We start from the raw sequence: 26,782 nt of genomic DNA, 5'->3' as shown, positions 1-26,782 counted from the left end.
ATTCCCACTCCCAACCAGGCAGCCCATCCCTCTGCTGGGCAGCTCAAGTTACCAAGCTGGCATTTTTAAGAAACATATAGAACACTGTTATCAGAAAGGACTAGAGAAAACGACTCTATCTCTTTAGTAGATAAAGAAAAGAAGCAGAGAGTTGTAAAGAATTTCCTCAAGTACAATTAGGGATGAAAATTCAGGTTTTCTGACTGACAGAGTGACAACCAAAATCCATTTCCTTTTAACTTACTTGGACAGCCTACTTTTTTTTCTTCTCACATGAATATTTAAAACATATTAGGCTAGCTCTCCTGCCTCCTCTAGGCTTTTCTTCTCCAAGTTATAAACACCTGGTTTATTTAAGTAAGGTATAGCCTTGTTAACATCTTATCACTCTTCACTCTTTTTTTTTTTTTAATCACTCTTCACTCTTAAATGGGTAATCACCCTTTAAGCAAGTTGCACCAAGAAAAGACTCTGATACTTTGGGCAGGATCTGATGACCTCTATGCATAGGTGGACTAATTGGTCCAATTCTGTAGGTGGCAGCCCTTAGTAGTAAGGGATAAGTTTTGAGCTCCCTGATACACAAGGTCCCTAGATGTCCATATTTTGTCAAACCCAGTTAAAGCTATTTTGAAGGGCAATTCCTTCTGTAGGCGATACCAAGCCTATCTCCCCAGTGGAAATGTCTACCCAGACCTTGGGAGAGAAGTTAAAAGTGCCATGCTAATGCTATATGCAGGTCTCCCTTCCAAATGACTACAGTGCAGAGAGGTGATGAAGTCACCGTGGGAGCTTGGGTGCCGCACAATATTCTAGAACAAGGGTTGGCAAGCTCAGGCAACAAATCTAGACCAATGCCTGTTTTTGTACAGCTCACAAGCTAAGAATGGTTTTCACATTTTTAAATGGTTAAAAAAAATCAGAAGTAGGATATCCTTTGTGACACACAAAATTATGTGCAATTCAAATTTCAGCTTGAGTAAATAAACCTTCATTGGAATACAGCTGATGGGAATCAGACATGCTACCTCAAATATAATACTCAACATACTGATTATTTGAGGCTGAGGGAATGTGAGAAAACAGCGGAAGCAGAAAGGTCACTCTGACCTTCCCCCTGCTCTTTGCTCCCAAAACAGCTCATAAAATCTACATGTGACAGGTGCCCTCTCTATACCGGGAGGATAGGAGCATCCTTATCTCCCAAGTCCAAGGACACTATGAAGGATCCTAACAAGTAGGCCTTGCTAAGCTTCCCCTAACTTACTACATTTACTTTATACTCTTTGACCTATCATGTTTCTCCATGACTGTCTGCTCTTTCTTAAACAAACCTGATATAAAAATACTCCAGTTAAATTGTTTCTTTGGATCTTCATGTCCTTATGAAGGCTACTGTGTCATGTAAAACTTGAATTAAATAAATTTCTACGCTTTTTCTCCTGTTAATGTGTGTTTGTCAGTTAAATTTTTAAACACAATCAGGAACCCTAAGACGGCTGACGAAAACTAGTTCCTCCCCTATAAAGCCAAGCTCCTTCGCTTATGGTGGCCTGTAACCTTTTGTATGCCCCAGTGGTAGAGTTTGGTAGTTGTGACGGAGATGCCACAGTCTACAAAGCCTAAAATATTTACTATCTGGCCCTTGGTAAAAAGGTTTGCTGGCTCCTATTCCAGAATATTGGAAGAAAGTGTACATATATTCCAAATATCTAATACTGAAAAACATCCTCTCCCCACTCCCAAAAAACCTGTAAGTAGAGTCAGTGTCTACTCCTCAGGGCAGCCTCTGCCTATCACCCAATCTGTCAATCTTTCCTCAGTCACTCTGTTTTAGAAAAGCACTCCATGGTACATATTAGCAGCTGAACTTAACCTAATTTTTTCTATTTCTTTACTTTATAAGGTTTGCCCTCTCCAATTTTCGCCCAGCAATTAACTCCCCAAATAAAAATGCAATGTGGCATGTAACACTTATCATTGTATTCTCCAGATAACAGTGCCTTGTACCTAGTTGAGGCCCATTAAATATTAGTCAAATGGAAAACATACTTATAAAATGAAGTAACCAAACATTTTCAGAAATTAATTCAGAAGAACATTGCTTCTTATTTCTAAGAATGAATACCTTCACAAAGTCTGAGTTTTTAATTTTAGAATTCATTTAAAAACAATAGATATACTGTCACAAAATAATGGCCCTTCTTTCTTCTAACAAGGACCTCTTAAACACCAAGTGGGCAATTTATTCAATTTCTCTCTATCAACGTTTCATCATTTATAAAATGGTCCTAATAATCCAAGGGTCATAAAGGAAATAATACTTTAAATCGCTTTGAGTTGTTGGGGAAAAAGATGCTACATAAATTCATGATAATAGTATCACTTGTAATATAATGCCCAATCATTTTGCACGCTAACACTAGAAGCACATTAACTACTAAAGAAGACACATGTTCCCGTACTTAAATTAGACATTTTCAAGGTGCCATCAAGAGATAGAATATAAAATATTTCAGCCACTGTCAAGCCAGATTAAATTTGATTCTACTGTAGGAGAAGCATTACAGCAAAATTCATGCTACTAGTCTCCCAATCTGCATGTGAAGGTTCTCAAAGAGTGTTGTAATATTTAGAACCTGGGAATATTTATTTGGCCCAGTTCTCCTCTTCATACCCTAGCATCTTGACAGCTGCTCGGGCAATATCTTCTCAGACACACAGGTGTCAAAGGAGAAGCCCCACTTCCTAGAAGGTGTTTAAATGTACACTTAGAGGGCAGAGTTACTGACAAGCGGAGGGAGAGACCATTGAATTGGGCCACAGGAGGAGTGATGGGAGAAGAAAAATACATCAGGTATATTCTTCAAGGCATCCAGTATAAGAGAAGGAAAGAACTGAATACAAGTTAAGTACTTACTAAGTGCCAAACAATGGTACTTTATAAATATTTACTGTCCTAAGCCTCAAAATGAACGTATAAGGTCAATATTAGCCCTCCATTTAAAAATGAATGAAACAGAACTGTTTCATGGAAATTTAACTGGCTTCCATTTGTTCATTCAATTGATGCTTCTGAAGCATGTTCTACATGCTTAGTATCAGTCTGAAGTGTGGGGGACTAGACCAAGCCCCAGTATACAATGGTGACTTATCCCTGACCTTCCGCAACTTGTAGCAGCTGAGACAGACATTAAGTACCAATTATGTCCATTAACCATTCACTTAAAAACTATGGAAAGTGTTACAAAAGGAATTACAGTGGAACCTTACAGAATGACCAAAGGTGACTTCCTAGGAAGTAATATTTAAGCTGAAAGATGAATCGCAGCTGCCAGGAAAATGGAGAGGAAAGAGATTCTAGGCATAGAACCCCACAACATTTCAGAGGTTCTGCAGCAGAAAATAACTTGGGATATGGGTCAAAGTGAAAGGTCCTTGGTATCAACAGTAGCTGCCTCTTTTGTCAAGACACTTCTGCAGGGACTTTGCTGTTATAAATATGCAGATCTAGGATGTACAGCCTAGACCAGAATGTGCATGCTAAGCTGGAGGAAGCAGGACACAATACGTGGGACATATGAGCCACAGCCAGAGCACGACGGGCATTGCTCATGTCTCAGGGTCCCCACCTGATAAGCAGGGGGAAGCCACTAAAGGGCTTTAGCAGGGGAGTGACAGTATCAGATCTGTATTTGAGTAAGATCAAGCTTTCTGATTGCTGTGAACTTCCTGATAAAATGGTTTATAAATATTCTTAAGTAAATTCTGTCTTTTCAAAAGTCAGGAATACAATGGCAAGACAGGCCACCTAGTCAAATTCGTTTGCCCTCTATAGCAACAGATAACTTTTTGGATAGCCTTGTCCTCACAACGTGGTCCAGGGATCAGTAGCACCAGGGGCAGTATCACATGGGAGCTTGTGAGAAATGCAGAGTCTCAGGCCCCATCCTAAAACCTACTGAATCAGTATCTGCAGTTTTTGTTTTTTGTTCTTTTTGTTTGCTTGTTTTGTTTTTAAGATTTTATTTATTTATCTGGTGGAGAGAGAGTGCATGCAGGGGGAGCTGCAGGTCGAGGGAGAGGGAGAAGCAGGCTTGCCACTGAGCAGGGAGCCCAATTGCGGGTTCCATCTCAGGACCCCAGGATCATGACCTGAGCCCAAGGCAGGAGCTTAACCAAATGAGCCACTCCAGCGTCCCAGAATCTGCAGTGTTAACAAGCTCCCCAGGTGATGTGTTTGCAGGTTAAAGGCAAGAAGCTTTGCTTTACATAATACTCTACCAGCAGCACACCCTCAAGGAGACTCAGCAGACCCTAGGTGGTAACTGATTCTGGGACTGTAAGAGTTCTTTGTAGCCCATCCATATTCTTAAGCTAGTCAGTCCATCGGCATTCTAGGACAGGATCCATGGTTTGAAAAGACTGGAAAAACAAACAAATAAGGTTCTACTGTTCCTAATACGAATAGAGTACAAATCCAGTGAAGAAAAAAAAGATTTAACAAATCAGAGTACAGATGCCATCACTAGCAAAAGCAGCTTAGGACATCCATGTTAGATTCACTAAGGGTATCAAGAGGCAGCATATTTTTACTTTTGGTCATCTCCTTCAAGACAGTTAGAAAACATCACTCTGGTTATACTTTTCAAGCAAAACGAAACACACACACAGTATACAACAAAACTCCAATTTTCTGCCATAACAACCCTCTCATTATACAAAAGATCAGGAAAATATTAACTGTAAAATAACAGAATTTGAAAGGATTCATTCATTTTAAGCCAACCATCCCTTTTTAGTGGTAGCAGCTCTTTTTCTAGAGTTTTGTGTAGGTCTGCTTCTCAAATACCTTCAAGCACTTTGTTACAAGATTGAAAAGTATGGACAGTACTATCAGAATTATGCACTATAGGGGCACCTGGGTGGCTCAGTGGGTTGTGCCGCTGCCTTCGGCTCAGGTCATGATCTCAGGGTCCTGGGATCGAGTCCCACATCGGGCTCTCTGCTCGGCGGGGAGCCTGCTTCCTCCTCTCTCTCTCTCTGCCTGCCTCTCTGCCTACTTGTAATCTTTCTCTGTCAAATAAATAAATAAAATCTTAAAAAAAAAAAAAAGAATTATGCACTATACAGGTTCTTGGTAGCTCCCAGGAATTGTGCAACTCTACAATTTGGGAAACTTCCTCTGGTTCTGCCTAGATGCCGTGTGGCGTGGTGGGGAAAGCACAGCCTCCGGAAGCCAGCTGTCTGGATCAAAGCCTGCTTTGCCAGTCTCATGTCACTTGGTCAAGTGACTTAATTTCTCTGCGTCTCAGTCTCCTCACCTCTAAAATGGAGATGAAAATTGTTCCTACTACACAGAGTTGTCAAGAGGATTCATGAATAAACACATTTAAAGCACTTAGAAAAGATGTCTGGAACATATTAAATATTATGTATTTGCTTGCTTGTTGTTATATTACAAGTGAAAATTGCCAAAAGCCAAGAAGTTTCACTGGGAATCATTCTTGGGGCAATGGGCAAAGGAAAGAATGTTAGTCACACTTCATTCAAGTGTCACTAACAGGAAAAGGCCACCTGTTAACAAATGGGGAATTGCCAAATATTTGTTCCTTTGATGCTGCATGTAAGAAACTGGTTTGGCCATGGGGTCTTAGTGAAGTAATTACTGAAACCATCACCCTAGTTTTTAAAGTCAATAATCCGAAATAGTATCTTAAAACTTCAAAATCTTCTGTAAACCTCTGTAATTGACAGTTTTTTCCCCCTCAAATTTAAGATGGCCTTTCTTAAAAATAAAACCAACAAACATTACGTTCTAATGCCAACTGACCTGTACCCAACAAATGTCAGAAACCAACCCCCATGTGAAATCAGTTTATTTTCATCAAGTTTTAGCAGGGTAATCACTTCTTCAAAATGCTACATTTTTTTTAAAAGGCTTTTTTATTTATTCATTTGAAAGAGACACAGAGAGAGCACATAGGCAGGGGGAAAGGCAGAGGGAAAAGGAGAAGCAGGCTCCCCACTGAGCCAGCCAGGAGCCCAATGTGGGGCTTGATCCAGGACCTGAGCTGAAGGCAGACACCCAACCATCTGAGCCACCCAGGTGCCCCCAAAATGCTACATATTTTTAAACAGGAGTAATTATTATCCAGGGCAAAAACATGGTTTCACTTCCTAGAAGTTTGGAGCCTATGAAGCATATACTATAAATTAAAATTTAACCATTCCTTTATTAAATTTTGCTATTTCCCCCCTCAGTGAGGTTGCATCTCATACAAGATAATCATTTCCATTTGGATCTGCCGATTTTAAAAAAATAAATAGAAATTCTGATAAATCACTTTCGCAGAGCAAAACCAAAAGTTACAGACATAAGAGTGATTAACTGCATGTGTTTTAATCTTTATAATATATGGTTGTCTATCTAAAATATTTTATAACTCGGGGCGCCTGGGTGGCTCAGTGGGTTAAAGCCTCTGCCTTCAGCTTAGGTCATGATCTCAGGGTCCTGGGATCGAGCCCCACGTCGGGCTCTCTGCTCAGCAGGGAGCCTTCCTCCTCCTCTCTCTCTGCCTGCCTCTCTGCCTACTTGTGATCTCTGTCTGTCAAATAAATAAATAAATAAAATATTTTAATAAAAAAAATAAAATATTTTATAACTCACAGATTTTAATAATTGCTCATTAGACAAGGAGAAGTATATTTTTTAAATGTATAATGGAAATATGAACTAAAAATCTATTCTTTTTTCCTGAGCCAATTTAACAGTTCAGTTTTATCAATGAGACCAGAAAGGCCCTGTTTATAAAGGAAAACTCTCCCATGAAAAGTTGATAAAACTTAAAACATCTAATTCAAAATATGTTATTTCAAAATTACCAAATGGTTCTGAAATACTCTGAGACTTCTAATCAAATGAAATGAAAAGTTACACAAAAAATAGTACAATTTATTTTTTATTATGTTCAGTTAGCCAGCATATAGTACATCATAAGATGGATTTATTTTTATAAACATAACAATTTCCATCTTAGTCTAGTTAATAAGATGCCCTAAGTATATTGTTTCTAACTTAAAATGACAAGATTTCCGCTGGAGCCTAGTAAGTCAATCAATTGATTAGTAAATTCTGTCACTTCATTCTTTTTTTTTTTTCCTTAAGACCTATTTATTTATTTATTTGACAGAGATCACAGGTAGACAGAGAGGCAGGCAGAGAGAGAGGGGGAAGCAGGGGCCCTGCTGAGCAAAGACCCCAATGCTGGGCTTGATCCCAGGACCCTGGGATCATGACCTGAGCCGAAGGCAGAGGCTTAACCCACTGGGCTACCCAGGCGCCCCCTGTCACTTCATTTGCAGTCGCTAACAAAATTCCTTATAAGATGATACTAGAACAGCTATGCAATCTTGATCAAACACCGAATGGCCTTTGAAAAAATGATAGATGTTTGAGCAAGTGGGACAAATACCCTTTCACACTCCATAAGAACCACAACTGAAGGTAATGTAATATAGGTAACCTTGGATTACTGAAAGTTTCTCAAAAACCACATTACGTTATACATATCAGAAGGTGGATGTAATATTTTTGGTAAGTAAAGGTTGCATACATTTGTAAGAAAACATGGTTAGATATTCACAACTATGATTGCTATGTGTGGTTGCCAAATCAGCGTAGTCAAAAGGTTTGGTCGCAATTGATTTTCCAGGCCGCTCTACAAAACTCTATCAATATGAGATCATTTCCCTGCTGGGACCATGGCTGTGAGTTTTACCGATGATATTAGGTAACTCTTCAGCCATGTCAGATACTATCCATGTCAGCCACCTTGCCTGAAAGCCCAGAATATGAAGTTTAAGGAAAGCTTTGTATTTTCTATTCTAACTGAGCATTGCTTGTCCAATGCTGTTAAATACACATGCTTTGGGATGTCATGGTTAATTCAACCTTGAGTAGGCAGATAACAGTTCTTCCAGACACCTCTAGTCCAACCCACAGTTTAATTTGTCTGAATATTTGTATAGGAAGGGCAGGGGACAGAAAGTTCTGGCTGGGTTCAGAATCCATGTTTACCCACCATTTATCAGCTTTGTGAGTCTCTGGGCAAGTAACATTACCTTAAACTCTAATGTCATTTTTTTTTTAAAAGATTTTATTTATTTATTTGACAGAGAGAAATCACAAGTAGACGGAGAGGCAGGCAGAGAGAGAGAGAGAGGGAAGCAGGTTCCCTGCTGAGCAGAGAGCCCGATGCGGGACTCGATCCCAGGACCCTGAGATCATGACCTGAGCCGAACACTTATTAGGTTATAAGAATCCAATGTTGGGGTGCCTTCGTGGCTCAGTCACTTGAACATCTGCCTCTTGATTTTGGCTCAGGTCGTGAACTCAGGGCTGTGAGAGCCCTGGGAGGGACTCTGCACTGGGCATGGAGCCTGTGTGAGAGTCTCTCTCTCTCGGCATCTCTTCCCCCTGCTCATGCTCAGAGGTGCACACATGCATGTTCTCTCTCTCAGAATAAATAAATTTTTTAAAAAAGAGAAAAAAAGAATCAAATTTGAAGTGCTTAGTGCAGCGCCTGATGCCTAATAAGCAAACAATGAAAGTTGGCTACTCAAGGAAGTGATTTCCCTTACGCCAGTTTTCTCTTTAAGAGAGTGGCCTTAGAGTCTGAAGTTAAAGAAATTGCTTTCAGGTTGACTTTGTGAGATTTGAGGCCCAAACACTACTGTGTGGGGTCTAAGGGAATAAAGTCAGATTGAGGATTTGGGAGAGGAGTCAGCTCTGGACTTCTCCTTGGAACACAGTGAGATGAGAAGCTGTAGTGATCTTTGGCACCACAAGATTGGATGAATTTGAGAGCACCTAGGAATAAGCAATATTCTCACAAGGGGCTCAGCAGTAAAGTACCTCCCCTAAGTGGCTTCTGGGTAGCAAGCGTCAAGGTCAATGGGAGAGAATATGAGGAACTGGCTGTGAGCAGATCTGAGAAACCAAAAATTTCCAGAAATGACAAGAGCCATCTGGACAGGGGTATGCTATAAGCCTCATTTGTATACTGACAGGCTGTTAGGGCCTGGTGACATTTGCCTCATTTATATGCATATATAATACACTATAAGGCAGCATATCATAAGGGCAAATAAGCAGGCAAGGTAATAAAGGAGTTTGGGAGAGGAAGAGATCAATGTGAGCCAGAGCATTCAAAGATCTGGAACATCGACTGGTCCTTGGATACTGGTAAAGATTGGGTTGTCTACGGAGGATCTTTCAAGTAGGAAAAATGGTTGAGCCAAGGATGGAGGGAACATGTGCACAGGACATTGGAAACGATGGCTGAAATGAACATGCTTATGTGTATGTGTGTCTATGTGCACGCATGCAAGTGAATAGCGGGGGTGGGGCGGGGAGGAAGTTAACAAAACTAGATGAGGGTCACATTTGAATGGCAGAAGGATGGAAATTTGGTCCTGCAGGGTACAGAGAGCTAGAAAAAAAATATTGTGAGATGGGAAACCAATAGTGAAGCTAGTGATTGATAAAGTTAATCTGGCCTCCCATGTGTATAGAATAGGAGAAATGTGTAGGGGTGTGTGAAAATGGTTAGAAAACTCTTCATAGATATATCAGGAGAGCAGTGGAATATAATTAGATTGGCATAACTTTTACTTACCATCCTTTAAAATAGCACTTACTGGGGAAAAAAAAAAGTCTAATTAAGAGAAACATGGTCTTCTATTACTCTTCAGTTTCCATTCATACTTTTTTTTTAAAGATTTTATTTATTTATTTGTTAGAGAGAGAGAGTGTGTGAGCACAGGCAGACAGAGTGGTAGGCAGAGGCAGAGGGAGAAGCAGGCTCCCCGCTGAGCAAGGAGCCCAATCTGGGACTCGATCCAAGGATGCTGGGATCATGACCTGAGCGGAAGGCAGCTGCTTAACCAACTGAGCCACCCAGGCGTCCCTCCATTCATACTTATCCCATGATTACTTCTCCATGTCCCAGTGGACATGGCTGTAAGCCACGGTTTGCTAGTTCATAAATTAAGTAAGCCCTCTTCATGGTTTACTGAAATTTCTAGCATAGTTCTAATGATCTGTCTCTGAATATCTCTCTCGTAGATCTGGTTGAGACTTCTGTTTTGGACATACAACCATGTTTGCATAATTTTCTTCCGTATTTCAAACCCCAGGTATTAATATACTCCTAGGTAATGATAGTTTTGATAGACTAGCACCACGTAAAACATATTATGTTCCCTCATTCGGAGGTCGTGAAAAAGAATCCTTTCAGTAGATGTACAAACTGATCTAGTATTTCCTTTGCTGCAAACCCCACTGACAGTGGATCTAATGAAGTTGGCTTACATCCCTCTGCCAATGTCCAAGTAGGACAAAAAAAATTCATTCAACTTGAGCAATGACTGGGTTTTCTGAGGATATTCTCATAATTCCAAATACTCACTTGAGCTCTTCAGCAGGATTCTCAGTAAAAGACCATTGTCATGCAGTAGGGTTTCTAGAAGCAGGTTCCAATTACAACCTGGCTGGGATAAGAGCAGTTTCAATCGACCCTCGGCTGTTAGTCCTCCAGATGATGGAGTCCTTTTAAAATGCAAGATAAAGATAGAGTAATGAAGTTAATTTATCTATGAAATTAATAGCCTTAAAGTACAGATGTAATGCTAACTCCTTTAAATGTCAATTCCTCCCAGATTACTCTGAAAATGCTTTCATGCTTGCTTACTTTAGGGTTGCTCTGGGAAGGAATTACATTTAATCTCAACTAGCTAAAAGCAAATTAACGTTTGGTAGCCTGCCAAATTTAAAACTGATACAAAATAACCATGCCTATATTTCACAAGACTGTGTCTGGTTTTGTTTCATGGAGCAAATTAAAATTATTTATGCATTTATTTTAAATGCATTTATTTGGTCATTTACCAAATACACGAGTACCTACTATGTACTATTAACTCCTTTCATTATTCATGGAAAGAAATTTACGGTGGGTTTCAGAACTTTGTAATTTGCCATGTATTGTGATTGCTGATAAAACTAAAAGAATTCCAAAGCTTCTGTCAAGGGTCAACCATAATCTAATTATTTAATACATAAAGCCTTAAATCAACATGCAATTATCAGAACCACTTTAACAGTCACACTGCTACCTACTTGGGTAATCATTTCATCAAAGAGAAATAATTCCAAGGCAAATAAGCTTCTACTTAGGAAATGATCATCGGTGTTGAGTAGAAAATCAAATCAGATCTCCACATTACTACATTAATTTACCAATGAATTGGCAAGAGATAAGAAAGTAAAAGTAGAAACTGAAAAGTGATAACATTATTTGCTTTTTCCTTTTAAGATCTCAAAGTTTAGATTGGCTAAAGATCACAATATCCAAAATGAGCTTACAACCACCACAACAGAAAAGGCAGGAAATGATGGAACTCAATCTGGTTGCGACCATAAGGGTTGTGGGAATAAGGTGGTGCTGGGAAGGAATGAAGTGACTCAAATGGAAAGGTGTGAATGAGAACACCATATGCTTAGGAGACGAAAGAAGCAGAACAAAGGGTATCGCTGAGAGAGGGGATTTGCAGCATAATTTCCAGATAACATTTATTGAGTGATGAACCATCCAATTATCAGCATAGTCTAGCCAGTGGTTTTCACAATTTGGGCCCTGGCCCAGCAGCATCAGAATCACTTGAGAACTTGTTAAAAATGCAAATTCCCAGGCCTCATCCCAGAAATCTGTGTGTGTCTGTGTGTGTTTCAGAAATTTGTGTGTTAATAAGCCCCTTTTAAAAGACTCTGATGCCCACTCAGGTGTGAGAACCACTGCGGTGGGCAGTGCTTCTTGGAGCATAGGCAGTAGGGACAGACCTAGTTGATATCATTTCTCTCTCCTCTGTGCCTCTGTGCCCAGACAGATTCACCTTGGCTGCCACCCACCTAGTGAACTCCCTACAATCCTTTACTTATCTTAATCCTACCCATCCTTCAGTTTGCAGCAAAAATATCACTTTCCCTGTGTCGTCATCACTTAAAATTTCTTTTTTTTTTTTTTTAAGGATTTTACTTATTTGTCAGAGAGAGAGAAAAAAAAAAAAAAAAAAACAAACAAGTAGGCAGAGTGGTAGGCAGAGGCAGAGAGAGAAGCAGGCTCCCCCCTGAGCAAGGAGCCCGATGTGGGACTCGATCCCAGGACGCTGGGATCATGACCTGAGCCGAAGGCAGCGGCTTAACCAACTGAGCCACCCAGGTGTCCCCGTCACTAAAAATTTCTCTGCATAGGAGTTTCATTTTGAATTAAAGCACCTATGGCAATTATACACATTTTAGCACTTTATTATTCCATCAGTTAAAGCTTTATCTGTCTACTTTAGAGTCAAGCTTTGTCAGGACACTTGTTTTATACCCCAAATCTCCTCCTGGCAAACTAAGCACATTTAAGGGCTCTGTAAATGTTAGCTGATTGACTCATATGATCACAGATGGGTAGGCAAACTCTTAAAAAAAAAAAAAAAGAGGATATTTGTCAAAAGGCTGATTTAAGCAAAAGTGCGAGGATCTGAAGATACAAAGTGAAATTTCAAAGCACCTCCCGTTGGTTTGGCTTGGCTTGGCTTGGCTTGGCTTGGCATAGGTACGTCTCACAATGTGATAATGCTCAAAATCTTTCAGCCTCACATGAACTTTGTACCAATTCAAACTTCCCAAGTGAGAATGTCTGATAACATAACTGAAAACAGAGAAACTCCTGGGAGATTGGTGGGTCAGTATGAGGTAGGCCGGCTCCTTAACTGAGTGGGTGGTGAAGAGAGAAGCAACGAGTTAAAACTTAACTCTCATGCCAGAGGAATCAAGTCCATCCCTTGAGGAGTTCTGAATGACTTTGGGTACTCCCAGACTGGTCGGCTCTTGCAGACGTTCCCAACACAGTGCCAAAGGAAGGCTCCGCCCTTTGGACGGAAACACTGAGGCAAATCCTCACAACGGCTATGCCTAATCCCAACCTAAACCCCAAGTGCTGACTTCTAGGAACTTGCTTGGGGTTCAAAAGACGAAAAGCAGCTAGTTGATAGTAAGTTATATATTAAAAGCAACTTAACTTTTAAACATTTCCTACGTATATATTTTGCTTGAGTCGTGGCTGATTTCAGGATGCATTTAATAAACTGAAAGATCCAGTTTGGTGGAGTGTAGGAAAGAAGGGAGGGGTTATTGAGAGACAATCTGAAGAAGGTGACAGGAGCCAGATCGTGGAGGGCCTCATTAGGCAAAGTGGGGATTTGGGATCAGTCAAAGAGTTTAAGGGAGATGGGTTTCCTGATCTGGCTACAGTGTGGAGAGTGGATTGGAGCGGGTGAGTGTATTTGCTCTGCCCTTTAGACATGTAATAAACCAAAATAATCTGAAGATCATTTCATACCACCACATCTGAATACCTGGTTATAAATAAAACCTCTCATTTTCCAGATGGGAAGCTGTTTGTTGAAATGTACCTCCATTCTTGGATCTTTCAACTTATCACAGATTTTGAAATGTACAGTAGAATGACTCACTATGAGGAAAAATAAAATATTACAAACATTCCTCAATCACTAAGCTCCGAGTAATAAATGCATTGAGGAGTCTGTGTTAGGCATATGGAGAAGCATATGTTCCCTCATCCTTTGAGCTGGTAGAGCTGTGAAAGTGAGATTAGCCTCACAAAAAAATGACAGAAAGGGAAATTTTATACATATATATTTTTTATATATATGTTTCAAATATGTACATGTTGAATTCCACTATAATACAAAAAAGAGAACAAAAATTTATAAATCCACTGGAACTCATAAAGCTTGTATTGGGAGACAGAATGAATTTATGCCTGGGTTTTATTAGGCTTATACTCTAATAAGTGCTACATTTCTGGGGCATGAATTAGCCTAAAGAATTTTTCAAGTCCTGGGAGTAAGAAGTGATATAATAATAGAGTTCAATCATTGCTGGTTATGAAACTAACAAATTATTTTTATAGACTCATCATGCAAAATTTGAGCTGTATTTGAGTATGTTTATTTTATGGAAACTTATCAGGTAGTTCCCTTGCAATTACTGCAATTTTTTAGTATGAAATCATACTGCAGTAGAAAGTTAAAAAAAGAAAAATCTTAGCTCTATCAGTATACACCAGCCTGACTTCCAATCATAGCTGTGCATGAGGTGTAGGGCAAGAGAAGTCTCTGTAATATGTTCAGGCTGCATGACCATGGAATTTACTGATCCCACCATATTTGTTTCATGCAGATGCTGTCAGACTGGAAAAACACTGGAATGGGCTCTAAAATGCACAGCTTGAGGATAATACTCAATAATGTTTAGGAACTGTTCTTCAGAATCTAATATTTATTTTGAACCAATAGCCATTATATGTACCAATAGCCATTATATAGTACTATGTCCCTAACAGATAAACTACATGAGTCTCAGTGTGAAGAGTCAAAGTACTAAGGGACCCCTCTCACCAGCGCTCCTGATGATCCTTTGGGGGAATGTGTGTTTTCTATTCCCTAACTCCCCATAGGTCATATAGGAGTAGAGGTCGTGGTTTCCACCATGGGGTGAGTTGGAGTATGCATACCTCTATCAGGGTACCACAAGAATTCCAATAAACTTGTAATATTACACCTGCCATCTGGTCATTTGTGGATTACGATGCCAGCAGTCTAGCAGGGAAAGAAAAAAGTTACTCTACTGGCAAGCGTAACGAACCCTAATTAACACTGAGGAACTGGGAGTTGCTACTGCATAAAGGAAGCAGGGAAGTGTACGTCTGTGCCTCAAGGGATTCACCAGGTCATCTCTTGATGCCCTCATGTAATAACCACAAACAGGCTCCAGAAGTAACAACATTCTGATAATGGAATGGTAGTCAGGGGTTCAACCCTTCATGGACGATCATCTCAGTGACTCCATTGAGCAAGTAATGTAAATCATCAGAGGATGCGATGGTCAAGGGTAAGGGGAAGATGGAATAAGTGGTAGAGGGATGTAATGATGATTATCCCTTACAGACTCAGGAATAATTGCATTAGAGGATACTCTGGCTTGTCCCATGAACTCCATGACAATAATACTTTCTTTAAGAGATGTTTTGACCAGCCATCACCTTGAAGAAGCAATGATAAGACTCAGAGAACTTAACATGGGTAATGAGTGGATTTCAGTAGTGTAAGGGGTACACCAATGCAGATGCTGTCAATGTCCCCACGTTCTCTTGCCCTTACCAACCACCCAGTTGACGTGGCCTGAATTCCTCTGCCTTCTGGCAAGACAAGTCGGAACTGCCAGTGAATTCACAGTCCTAGAGCAGCCTTCGACTTCAACTGATGGAAGTTGCCATGTTAATACCTCCGCATCCTTGCTCCCTTGGTGGGATAACTCTCATATATATGCCTTTCATATATATGCCCAAGAATTTCCCCAGAAGGTTTAAGTTCTGGTTATTCCCTCAGTAGTTGGCTTGATTAAATGAAACTTTATTTGCTGTCTTTCTTCCTTGTCTCACTTACCCACTCTCCTTCCAGTGTTCCCTCTACTTAGAAAAAAACTACTTTCACTTAAATCTTTGTCTAAGGTTCCGCTTCTTGGGGAGATCTAAAATAAGACACGCATAAAGACACTTTGTATTCATCTCAGTCTTTGTTTCAAAAATACTGAGAAACTCATCAATGGTCATTTAACTAATAATTATGGCTACTGGACTTTGAATCCAGGTCTTTCTGACTTTAAAACCTAAGCTTATTCCTCTACTCCATGACGCTTGCCATTGAACCTGGTTGATATTTGGTAGGTAAGTTGTATTTTCCAGCACTGAGTATGTTTGGCTGTGTTCAACCTCCTGATTGAGGATACCATCTTTTTGACCCAAAATCAAGTTTGTGGTCTCAAGGCTGATTCTCAAATTGGAGCCATGTTATTCAAGGGATCTAGGGACTGATTTCAACCAGATGGCTCCTGTCATGGATTACGGGGCCAAATTTATAACAGAGACCATAAGTTACATGATTCAGAGAACAAAGGCAAGGGCATGACTAAAGAGAAACTGAGAGTAAAAGACTTAAAGTGAGAAAACAAAAGCAGAGGAGAAGCCCTGTGTTGCTGCACTGATCCAAAACTGATCCCTCACAATTTTCCTAGGAAAGTAAGTAAATACAAACAGTTAAAGCAATTTTGTCATCTTTCTCTAGGAAAATAACTTAAATACTTTTGAGGAGGAAAAAGCAACACCAAATATTTTTCTGCATCACATTAACTAAGAGTATACAGATTATATGTAGTTATAGCACTGAAAATGTTTGTACATATTTTATCTCGATAATGAGTGTAGGCAACTCTCTATGATCTTCATAATTACAGGTGATTCAATAAACAGAAATCAGACAAGGTTCACCTGTACACTTGCATTTGCCTTCATTTTTAATAACACTGTGGTCTACCAGATTATAGCAGATTGATACTTTTATTTTTTTAAAGATTTTATTTATTTATTTGACAGATGGAGATCACAAGTAGGCAGAGAAGCAGGCAGAGAGAGAAGAGGAAGCAGGCTCTCCAATGAGCAGAGGGCCCAGTGCAGGGCTTGATCCAGGACCCTGGGATCATGACCCGAGCCTAAGGAAGAGGCCCCAACCCACTGAGCCATCCAGGCGCCCCAAGATTGATACCCTTAAAAGGTCCCTTTTTTTAGAGTTGGTTGTATCTACACTTTCTGGTGTACAACTTAGGGGGTAGATGCTCAAACTATGAGCAGTGGTGTTATTTCCTAATTTTAGCAAAATTAAACTTTTACATGGGATGACTCCATTTCCCCCAAATCACCCAAAGATATTGGGACCCAAACTCATGGCCCTAACTCTACACTTTAATGTTACACAGGTTAGCATATCCTATTTCTAAAAATGTATAAAGTCAAATTTTAATTTTTAAAATATTACATATCCACCATCCCTTTCAGACTCCCCCTGAAGTGCTAATCTAGCACCTGAGTCACTGAGATACTGGATTCAGTGATCCCGGAGTCATCCCTTTTGAGGAACAGAAGTTAGCTCTCTGGAGCCTTTAACTATTGTTAGTCCCTGTCTACCAGATAATAAACACCTGTTACAGAGAGTTCAAGACAGGTCTCCCCTGGCATGTTTCAGATAAGTGAAACTCAGTGAGAAAGTGGTTCAAGATTCCATCCACTTAATCACACTTATGGGGAGTCCATTGAATATGTCAGGGTAACTGATAAAATCTGCCACTTTCTGAAACATATAGCTCTTTACTAACACAGCAGGACTGAACAACTGTTGAGTGAGTACTTATGTGATGAGGCACTTTAGCTCATTTAATTAATCCTCATGACTCTGGTAGGACAGTATCTCAAAAGCTAAGGAAGGAGGCAGAGATGTTTCAAGACAGAAGAAGTAAAGAATGGTATTGCAAGTTGTGTGCAAGTACATCCGTAAGATTTTATTGTATACATACATGTTTTAACTTTTTCACCAAAATATAAACCATTTCATTTACAGGGAAACTGAAGTTCATGTATGTTAACAAACTTTCCAAGTTCGCAAAACTACGCAAGCCTACACATCATGTCTATGTAATGTGGAAACCCATAGTTTTCTGTTATCTCATTGCTGCCTCCAGTACTATATTCTTTTTTTAAATATATCTTTAAACCATAATAGAAAAGGGAAAATATGAATAAATATCTAGTTATATCAAGTATCTAGCTCATCTGACATTTTAACTTTTTTTTTCATAACTGATCCACAGATATGTGACTTTCTAAAATTCTCTTTTTAAGGTTTGATTTATTTATTTTAGAGGGAGAGAGAGTGGGTGAGTGAGCAGAGGGAGGGGCAGAGGAGCAGGAAGAGGGAGCAAGCATGCAGTCAGACACTGGGGCTCAATCTCACCACCCTGAGAGCATGATTTGAGCTGAAACCAAAAGTCAGACGCTTAACCAGCTGAGCCATCCGGGTGCCCCTCTAAAACTCTTTTCAATAATCCAGCTGCGTGTCCACCTCCACTCTGGAACAACCACTTAAAGAGCTTTGGTGTTAAAAGGCTCTCATTTCTTCTCCCCTGACTGTTGGCTCTGTGTTAAAGCTCGGCACCTCATCAGAGTACAAGATCTCTAAGCTCTTCTCCTCAGTCTTGTGGAACAGCCTACCAGCGCAGCTGAGAAACCAAAACTCTTTTTCATCTTCCTCCCCAGATGTTTTATCCTAAGGATACTAGAAGCCACCTTCTCAACAAGACCATGCTTCCTCTGCCTGAGCTTACCATTCAGATCAAATGTTTGAAAAGCTAAATGTACAATTTAAAATGGCCATATCTGAAATAATAGTACAATAATTCATGTGTTCCTTCATCCACTCATTCATTCAACTACTAATTTTTGGCTAACTTGTATGTCCTAGGCCATGAATACACAACAGTAAGTAAAAACAGTCACTGTTATTACAGAATTTAGTGGAAAATACATATATAGTTTACATGACCATATAAATAAAGATTAAATTACAAACATAAACACTCACTGAAGGAAAAGCAAAAGATGCTATTAGAAGATGAAGTAAGAAGTGAACCCATTTTTTGGTTGATGAAAAGCTGCTCTACAGAAGTCACACTGGAGCTCGGATATGAAGAGAAGTTGGCATTAATTAGGTGAAAGAGAATGAAAACATTTGGGGGAAAGGGAAAAGCATGTGTACAAACCCTGTGGCAGAAAGGAGCATGGCACAGCAAGGAATGCTAAAAAGGCTAATGTGTATGTAGAGCAGACTGACAGGATGGTATGGTATCAGAAGAGGTTGCACAGGTGGGTGAACCACATCTCTGTAGGTCTTACAGGATGCTGAACATTTTGTTTATATTAAGGGACAAAGGAGAATTCATGGAAGGTTTTTAAGCCATAAACGTGAAATGATAAAATTTAACTTTTAAAATAGATTTGGCTTTGAGAAATCTCTGGCTGCATTTCAGAAAACGTTGGGAATGGGAGTCAACATATGTAGGGGAAGAAAACTAAGAGGTCATTATAGTGCTGAGGAGAAAGACAATTATTTGGACTAAGGCGAAGGTGGTACAATGGATAGCAAATTGTAGGGGTTAAAAGTAATAAGACTTAGCAATGGATTGCATATGGCAGGAGAGAAAGAGGGAGATATTCAGGTTGCCTCCGATGTCTCTGGCTTTTACAGCTGCATGAAGGTACCATTAGCCAAACTAGGGAATAATAGAGGAGGATCAGTTTGAAGGGGAGTATCCTAAGTCCTTTTGGTTGTGTTGAGTTTGAGGTCTCTTTGTGATCTCCAGGTGTAAACCTTGGGAAGGCATTCATGTGTGGTTGGCACCCATGGATATATAGGTCTGCAGTCCCAGGAGAGGTAAAAATTAGAGATTCTAATTTGGGGAGTCATAGGGAGTACATAAAGCCATAGGCAAGTTTCATTTCCTCTGTAAAAATTCTGTGACAGACACTCAAGATGTTCAAGATTTAATAGCCAGGTCTAAGGAGATGAACGGGCAAAGGAAACAGAGAAACAGCAACAGAAAAGGAAGAAGAAGATTGGGAGACTATGTCAGGAGGGAATTGGGAGTGTGTCTCAAGATGGGGGAAATAGACAATGGTATTATATGCTGTTGTCAAGTATGTCACTAAGACTATATTGCTTACCAGTATGTAACTGAGGAAAGGGCTTAGTCTCCAACTTCATTGCTTACCTCTTTCCTCACCATTAACACCTAGCACAGTGCCTTACTTAGAGAAAAGAATTTAAATGAGTTCATAGAGAAAATGGGTATACATCTCTTGGTGAACCGGATAAAAGGAAAGACCCACAGAGTATATATAATATAATGTAGCCAAAAGTAGCTTAATATATTTGGGGAGGGAAAATGTATATAAATCTATACAGGATTACATTGAATAAAACTAAGTAGAAACAAAAGCAGAGTAGAAAGACATATCTACAGCTCAGAATGGACTGGCCACGAATCAAAACATCATGTTGTCATCATAAAAAAAAATGAGCAGTGTCAAACGAATGGGCTGTTTACTCACACTAATTATGCTACTTGGTTTCAGTGTGCAGTTATGACCTACTTAGGGAAGGAAGATGGGAAAAATATTAGGAAATATTTAAAGAACCACAAGAAGATCAAAGTTTGGAAAATAATAAAAGAGCATTATAATGTAACAGTATAATTGACTAAGATAGTATTTTTCCTTGAACATTCATATGAAAGCACAGTATGGTGTCATAGTATTAACCTTGAGATTAATATATCCTCCACATGAGTTAGTTTAATCTAGTATGAAACTGATTACCCTTTCTAAATCAACTCACATTGTTAGCCTATACCAGTGCTTGGGATAATGAATACAGTACATTTTACTTACTGCTTTGAAAATACATTTATTTTTCCTAAAGCAAACTCTTCTAAACTCTAGTCCAGCGGTTCTAGGAGAATATGAAAAATTCTATTTTTACCAATTTATATACTTCATAGGTTTTTACTAGCAATCCTACAGACAAATTTATGGGTCATACAACTGTGTATACATTCGTGACTCTTAATTTAAGTCTTAAATTCATGTCCTCTTCCTTGCTGTTTCTTCCTTCTCATCTACTTTTAATTCATTATCTTAATATATTTTTTTAAAGATTTATTTATTTATTTATTTGACAGAGAGAGATTACAAGTAGGCAAAGAGGCAGGCAGAGAGAGAGAGGAGGAAGCAGGCTCCCTGCTGAGCAGAGAGCCCGATGCAGGACTCGATCCCAGGACCCTGAGATCATGACCTGAGCCGAAAGCAGTGGCTTAACCCACTGAGCCACCCAGGCGCCCCATTATCTTAATATTTTTAACACTTGTTAAAGGCCACAGTAAATCCTTTCTAAAACAATGCACAGGTGCAAATAAATAAGCAAGTAGGTGAATAAATTACTAAGATCTTTCATAACATTAGATATTTCAGTCATCTCTCCTCTCAACCACACCTTTTCCAAAAGAGAAAAGCTTTATATATTTTTAGTTTGTCATTATCCAGCCCATGTATTTCTCTGAACAGTTCATTTTAGTTGCTAAAGCGAGGAAGAGAGTTTTGAGGTATAATTTGGGGGTGACGAACACATAGAAACAGCCCATATTATGTGAGGGAAATGGATGGAGAGGTGGGGATTTTTAAGGTCACATGGCAGTGGTCCAGGTGCAATTCACACTGCAAATGTTTCACAAATGCAAATCAATACCTTGAGTTATCTGAAATTACTTTTATTGCTACCCTGGTTACTCTGACTCTACCACTGTTCTGAGAGTGTTAGATCTTAAGTCACATGGATCATGTCTGTCTAAGCATATTCAATGGACCTGTCAGAGAATAATTACCAGAAAGTACTGCCTTCAGGGGAGGGGAGCTCATCCTCTGCCTTCCATGGGGAATTTTGAGAAGCAAAGAAGAGAACCAAAGGTATTTCAGGAGAGAAAACTTCATAAATCAAGATCTGAAGCTGAGACTCAAAATAACAACAGTGATAAGTACGGAGTAACTGCGTCTTAAGAGATAAGAAAGGAGACTAACAATGGGAGTAGAGAATGCTGTTGGGTACTCCCGGTAGTAAGTCAGCCAGTGTGGGCCACGCAGAAGCTACACCAAATTCTTGAGCAGTGATATAATTAAAACAGTGTCTGAAACATGTTAAATAATAGGAAAATGGACTAGGGTTGTTGTAATGGGTTGGAGAGAAAGGATGGTTCTAAGAGAACTGTCAAGAAAGAATCAACTGAACATGCTAATACTCTAGGAACAGGCAAAGTAGAGATCAATATGGAAACTATCATCAAGATTCTACCTGGAAGTGTTTAAGAAGGATGACACTCTTAATACAAAAGACACTATGCATGGGGGACAAGGGAAAAGTAGAAGGAAAGATCAGCTGAGGACATCATAGTAGATTTCCAGTAACAACAGTGGGTCATTCAAAAATATGAGCAGCTGGACATACAATGTGGGGGTAAAGGCAGGTGCTCAGAGCTGGAGATGCGAAGCTAGAAATCATCTGCCTAGAGGCTAGAGGGTAAGCCATGTGAACAAAGAGCAAAAAAAAAAATGGGGTTTCTTTCTGCTTTGAAAAACTTTTAATACTGGTGGTCCCAACTTACGATGGATGGTTTTACTTACAATTTTTCAGCTTTATGATGGTGTGAAAGCGATATGCATTCAGTCAAAACCACACCTCAAATTTTGAGATTTTGACCTCTTCCCAGGCTATGATATGCTGTCCAATACTCTCATGATGGCCGGGTGGTGGCAATGAGCTACAGCTCTGGCAGCCATAAGGGGATCACAAGGGTAGACAACCCAAACCCTTACAACCACTCTGTACCCATACAGTCATTCTGTTATTCACTTCCAGTACAGTAGTCAAGATATTATAGGAGACATGTAGCACTTAATTACAAAATGAGTTTTGTGTTAGATGATTTTCCCCAATGTAGGCTAATGTGAGTGTTTGGAGTACATTTAAGGTAGGTGAGGCTAATTAGCTATGTTTGGTAAGTTAGGTGCATCAAATGCGTTTTTAACACAATATTTTCAACTTATGATGAGTTTATCAGGACGGAACCCCATTGCGAGTCCAGGAAGGTCTATAAAATTAAATCATTTTCATTATATGAAATTCAGAAAATATGGAAAACAATACATAAAAAATTAAAGTTGCTTGCAATCCTACCATACAAAGATAAAAACAATGAGCTCCTCAGTATATATAGCCTCTCAATTTTGCTTTTTCTATACGTACTTTTTTAATGCTATATGTAAAGTAGTATGGCCTAGTTCAACACTTTCAACTGTGTCCCACTTTCCAATAACTGTTCATCCCCTAGGAAACATGGGTCTCACATTTAGCAAGCTTAAGGAATCCACATACTGGATCCCTCCCCTGGAGATATATACTATCGATTAGTATATAAGCACTAATATATTAGTATATAAAAAGAGATTTTACATAATAAATAACTGACCATCCTGGATTTTTTATCCACACCTATTTTTATGCACTTGCTAGATTTTTTATGCATACTTTAAACATGTGTTAAAAAACACCTGTTTTTACGCACACTCAGAACATCTGCTCTCCCAGTGACAGGTGAAGGTGTAGTTGTCAGAGGCTAGAACTTTGGAGGCAGACAAGCCTAGGCTCAGAGTCTGCCACCCAGCATAGTCCTTTTCAGAAAGTTGCCACCTACGTATCACTTTACTCTCCATGAAAGCAGCACAGAAATAGGTGCCCTCCAGGCTGGTATGATGTTTTAAAGAGATAATGTACATGAAGCACCTAGAATGTGCGGTACACAGTTATCGCTGGAAAAACTGGGCTGGTTTTTTTTTAAAGATTTTTTTTAATTTATTAATTTATTTGACAGAGAGAGAGAGAGAGATCACAAGTAGGCAGAGAGGCAGGCAGAGAGAGGGGGGAAGCAGGCTCCCTGCTGAGCAGAGAGCCCGATGCGGGGCTCGATCCCAGGACCCTGAGATCATGACCCAAGCCGAAGGCAGTGGCCTAACCCACTGAGCCACCCAGGCGCCCCCGGGCTGGTTTTGATGCTGTCAAAATGACTAAGGGTAGCTTCCCTTTCACTAAAAATCAAAATTATTTGTCATTAAATTTTTTCAAAATCATCCCTTCTAATGACTCCACAGTAATGTATCATATGACTATTCCATAATTAGACAATTATGGAATTTGTACCCAATTATTCTGTGGAACATTTATTTCCATTTTTTCCTTTCACAATGTTTCAATGGCTAGCCTTCCAAACAAAGCTTCATCAGCTGCTCTAATTCCTTATGATCAATTCTTAGAAATGAAATTTCTGGATAAAGAAGAATAAATATTTTTAAGGTTTTTGACACAGCTTCCTAAACTGTCCTCTGGGAAGCTTGTAACAAGGTTCATTTCTACTATGGGCTGAGTAGTGAGTGACTCCCGCGTTTGAATGTTTATGTTAGGATAATGGTGGACATGGATTACTACTAACAGAAGAAGAAAGAAAAAAAAGCCGTATTATATTTATGCTTGCTTTAAGTATAGGAAAGACGTTAAACACAAGAAGTGGCTATGTGAAAGATAAATCCATTTCCAGGTTGCCTTTCCAGGTCTCTACGTGGACTGAATGAGCTTGAAGGTGGAAATCTTACAGAGCAACGCCTGAATCGGGATAATCTCAATGGTTATAGACTAAGATGAAAGTAGTAATACTGGGGCACCTGGGGCTCAGTTGGTTAAGCATCTGCCTTCAGCTCAGGTCATGATCCCAGGGCCCTGAGGTTGAGTCCCACATTGGGATCCTTGCTCACTTTTTTCCCTCTCACTTTCTGTCAAATAAATAAAATCTTGAAAAGAAAAGACAAAAGAAAGTAGTAATACTAATAGATTAAAGAAACTCTGAAAACATGGAGAACAAATAGGTTGAGAAGTTTGGAAACTCTTTAAAATAATACAGATTTTTTGTTTAATTCACACTGTAAAAGATTCAGTTCTTTAATTTCTTATTTTTGTAGTAATGAGTATTAAAAGTCAGCTATTTAATTCTCAGTGCCGTGAGTCTATTTACATGCAAGCTACTGGATGCTGAGATGACAGAGTACTGAGGGTATTCTGTTTCTAGGAATCAATCATAAGGAATGAATCAGAGACGGTGAAAATGTTTTATTCGTAAGTGAATTAACAACAATACACGAAGGTCTTTGAAAGTAGAGTCTATGTGCCACTGGTCTCGGATTCCCCATTTCCTATATGGAGACAGCGACTTAATTGGTAACAGGATGTATTTGTTGTGTTTATAGAGATTTTGTGTGCAAGGTTTACACAACATCTATTTATGGCCAGGACTCTTGCTCCTCAAGAGTGAGAGACAGTTACTCAATTTAGAGAGTAAAATCACTGATGGTGTACTTCCAAGATGAATCAAGAATGTACAGGAATTAAGAGGATCTCCTTCAGCTATACATGATATATTTATTCACAGATACTAAGGAAAGGTACTTTCCAGTGATATATTCAGCAAAGAATCAAACTGACATTCTATATAATGCCACAAAATGTCATCAGATTATTCTGCGAGTATATTTCATGCTTTAAATGATTTTTTAATGCTTAAATGCTGTTAATTAAATAATAAAAGTGGAAGACCCTATTCATAATTTTTTAAAGTTTCTTCTCTCTCAACTTTTTCCTAAGTCTTTAGTTTGTTACATGAATTATCCAGTTTTGCTGTCTTTGTTTTATTTTTTTCGATAATTAGTTGGAGAACTGTCAAATCCCCAGTCATAGATAAAGAAAGATGAATTTTAAAATGGCTAAGCAATTAGCTAAAATAGAACTAAATTCCAAAAATTCATATTTTTCCATTACAACAGTAAAGCTGTAAGTTAGCACAATGATTATGAAGCTTGTATATTGGATCCTTGGGCTAATAAAAAGAGAAATAATACTTTTTACTTACCTGCATACTATAAAAATTGTAAGCTCTTTCTCTGAGATGCATTTACCTCCATGGATAAAAGTTTCCATTAAACTTTAAAGGGATCATAGAATTATACATAGTGTAGTATTTAGAGGTTCTCACCTGAGTAAAGAAGGGTAGAAATGTGATATGCAAGAAAACCAATGCAGCGGTTGCTTGAAAAATGGTTTTATGGAATCTGAAGTAGAATCATCTATGCCATGCTGAAAAGTCCTGGAGAAATAAAATAATTATTTCAGAATACACAGGAAATATTAATCATGAAGACCAGCAGAATTTTTTATTTTCACTAAGTATTTGAAGTTAATGATTTTTCTTTTCTTTCTTTCTTTTTTTTTTTTTTGAGAGAGAGAGAGTGCATATGATTGGGAGGTAGGGGCAGAGGGATAACTAAGCAAACTCCATGTTCAGCACAAATCCCTGGGCTTGATCTCATGTCTCTGAGATCATGACCCACTTGAAATCAAGAGTTGGGTGCTTAACTGACTGAGCCACCCAGGCACCCCTCGAAGTTCATGATTTTGCACAAAATGGTATTGCGCTAGAATGGACAATGCATCCATCCACTTGGGATCTATGTTAATAGGTAATTCAGAAGCTCCTATACAGCAGTTCTTACACTTGGAAAAGTAAGATAATCCCATTAGTAGGTAAAAACTACCATTATAAAATTTATCAAAAATGAATGAATAAAGAATAGGACAATGTATACCATTTATATCACCCTCCTCAACCTGGATCAAATAAATGTCAATATTTTGTCATATTTGCTTCATTACTGTAGAAATGTTTAGCAAAGCTACCTCTCTTTATTCTTTAAAGTGATTTATAAATACTAAACAATTAATGAGAATTTATAATTAATTTTGTATGTTCCTAAGAGCCCACAGAGGGCTTATAAAGAAGAATTTAACTGTAAAATATAGGACTATGATTTAAAAATTAGAACAATTTGGCCAGACTATCTGGTCTACAATTATCTTTGGAGAAGTGACTGTAACATTTTTCTAGGTTGGCCCAAATTCAGCAATAAATCTTGAGGTAATAAGAATCTGCTACATAAAATCTTTCATAGATAGCTTGGCTAATAAAATTTTTATCATAACAGGAGACTATATTTGCCTACATGGAGTAAAGAGTAACAACTGGGAGCATTTTAGTAATGGAATTGTTTGAAGTGGT

The 26,782-nt window shown here is 38.9% G+C and overlaps 1 protein-coding gene across 6 annotated transcripts in view; it reads right to left on the bottom strand.

The window, feature by feature from the left end:
* The window catches only part of KIAA0825 (KIAA0825 ortholog), a 407,113-nt gene that overhangs the window by 231,662 nt on the left and 148,669 nt on the right, over positions 1-26,782 (bottom strand). For all 6 annotated transcript variants that reach the window (XM_044265489.1, XM_044265499.1, XM_044265508.1 and 3 more), the window contains 2 exons: positions 25,703-25,813; positions 10,473-10,612 (listed from right to left, as the gene is read on the bottom strand). In XM_044265489.1, the coding sequence (XP_044121424.1) occupies positions 10,473-10,612; positions 25,703-25,813 (251 nt within the window). The remainder of the gene's footprint in view (positions 1-10,472; positions 10,613-25,702; positions 25,814-26,782) is intronic.

The sequence above is a fragment of the Neovison vison genome, chromosome 1, assembly GCF_020171115.1.
Source record: "Neovison vison isolate M4711 chromosome 1, ASM_NN_V1, whole genome shotgun sequence".
NCBI classification, from domain to species: Eukaryota; Metazoa; Chordata; class Mammalia; order Carnivora; family Mustelidae; genus Neogale; species Neogale vison.
The sequence above is the reverse complement of the archived record's forward strand: the minus strand, read 5'-3'. Positions and strand labels throughout refer to the sequence as shown.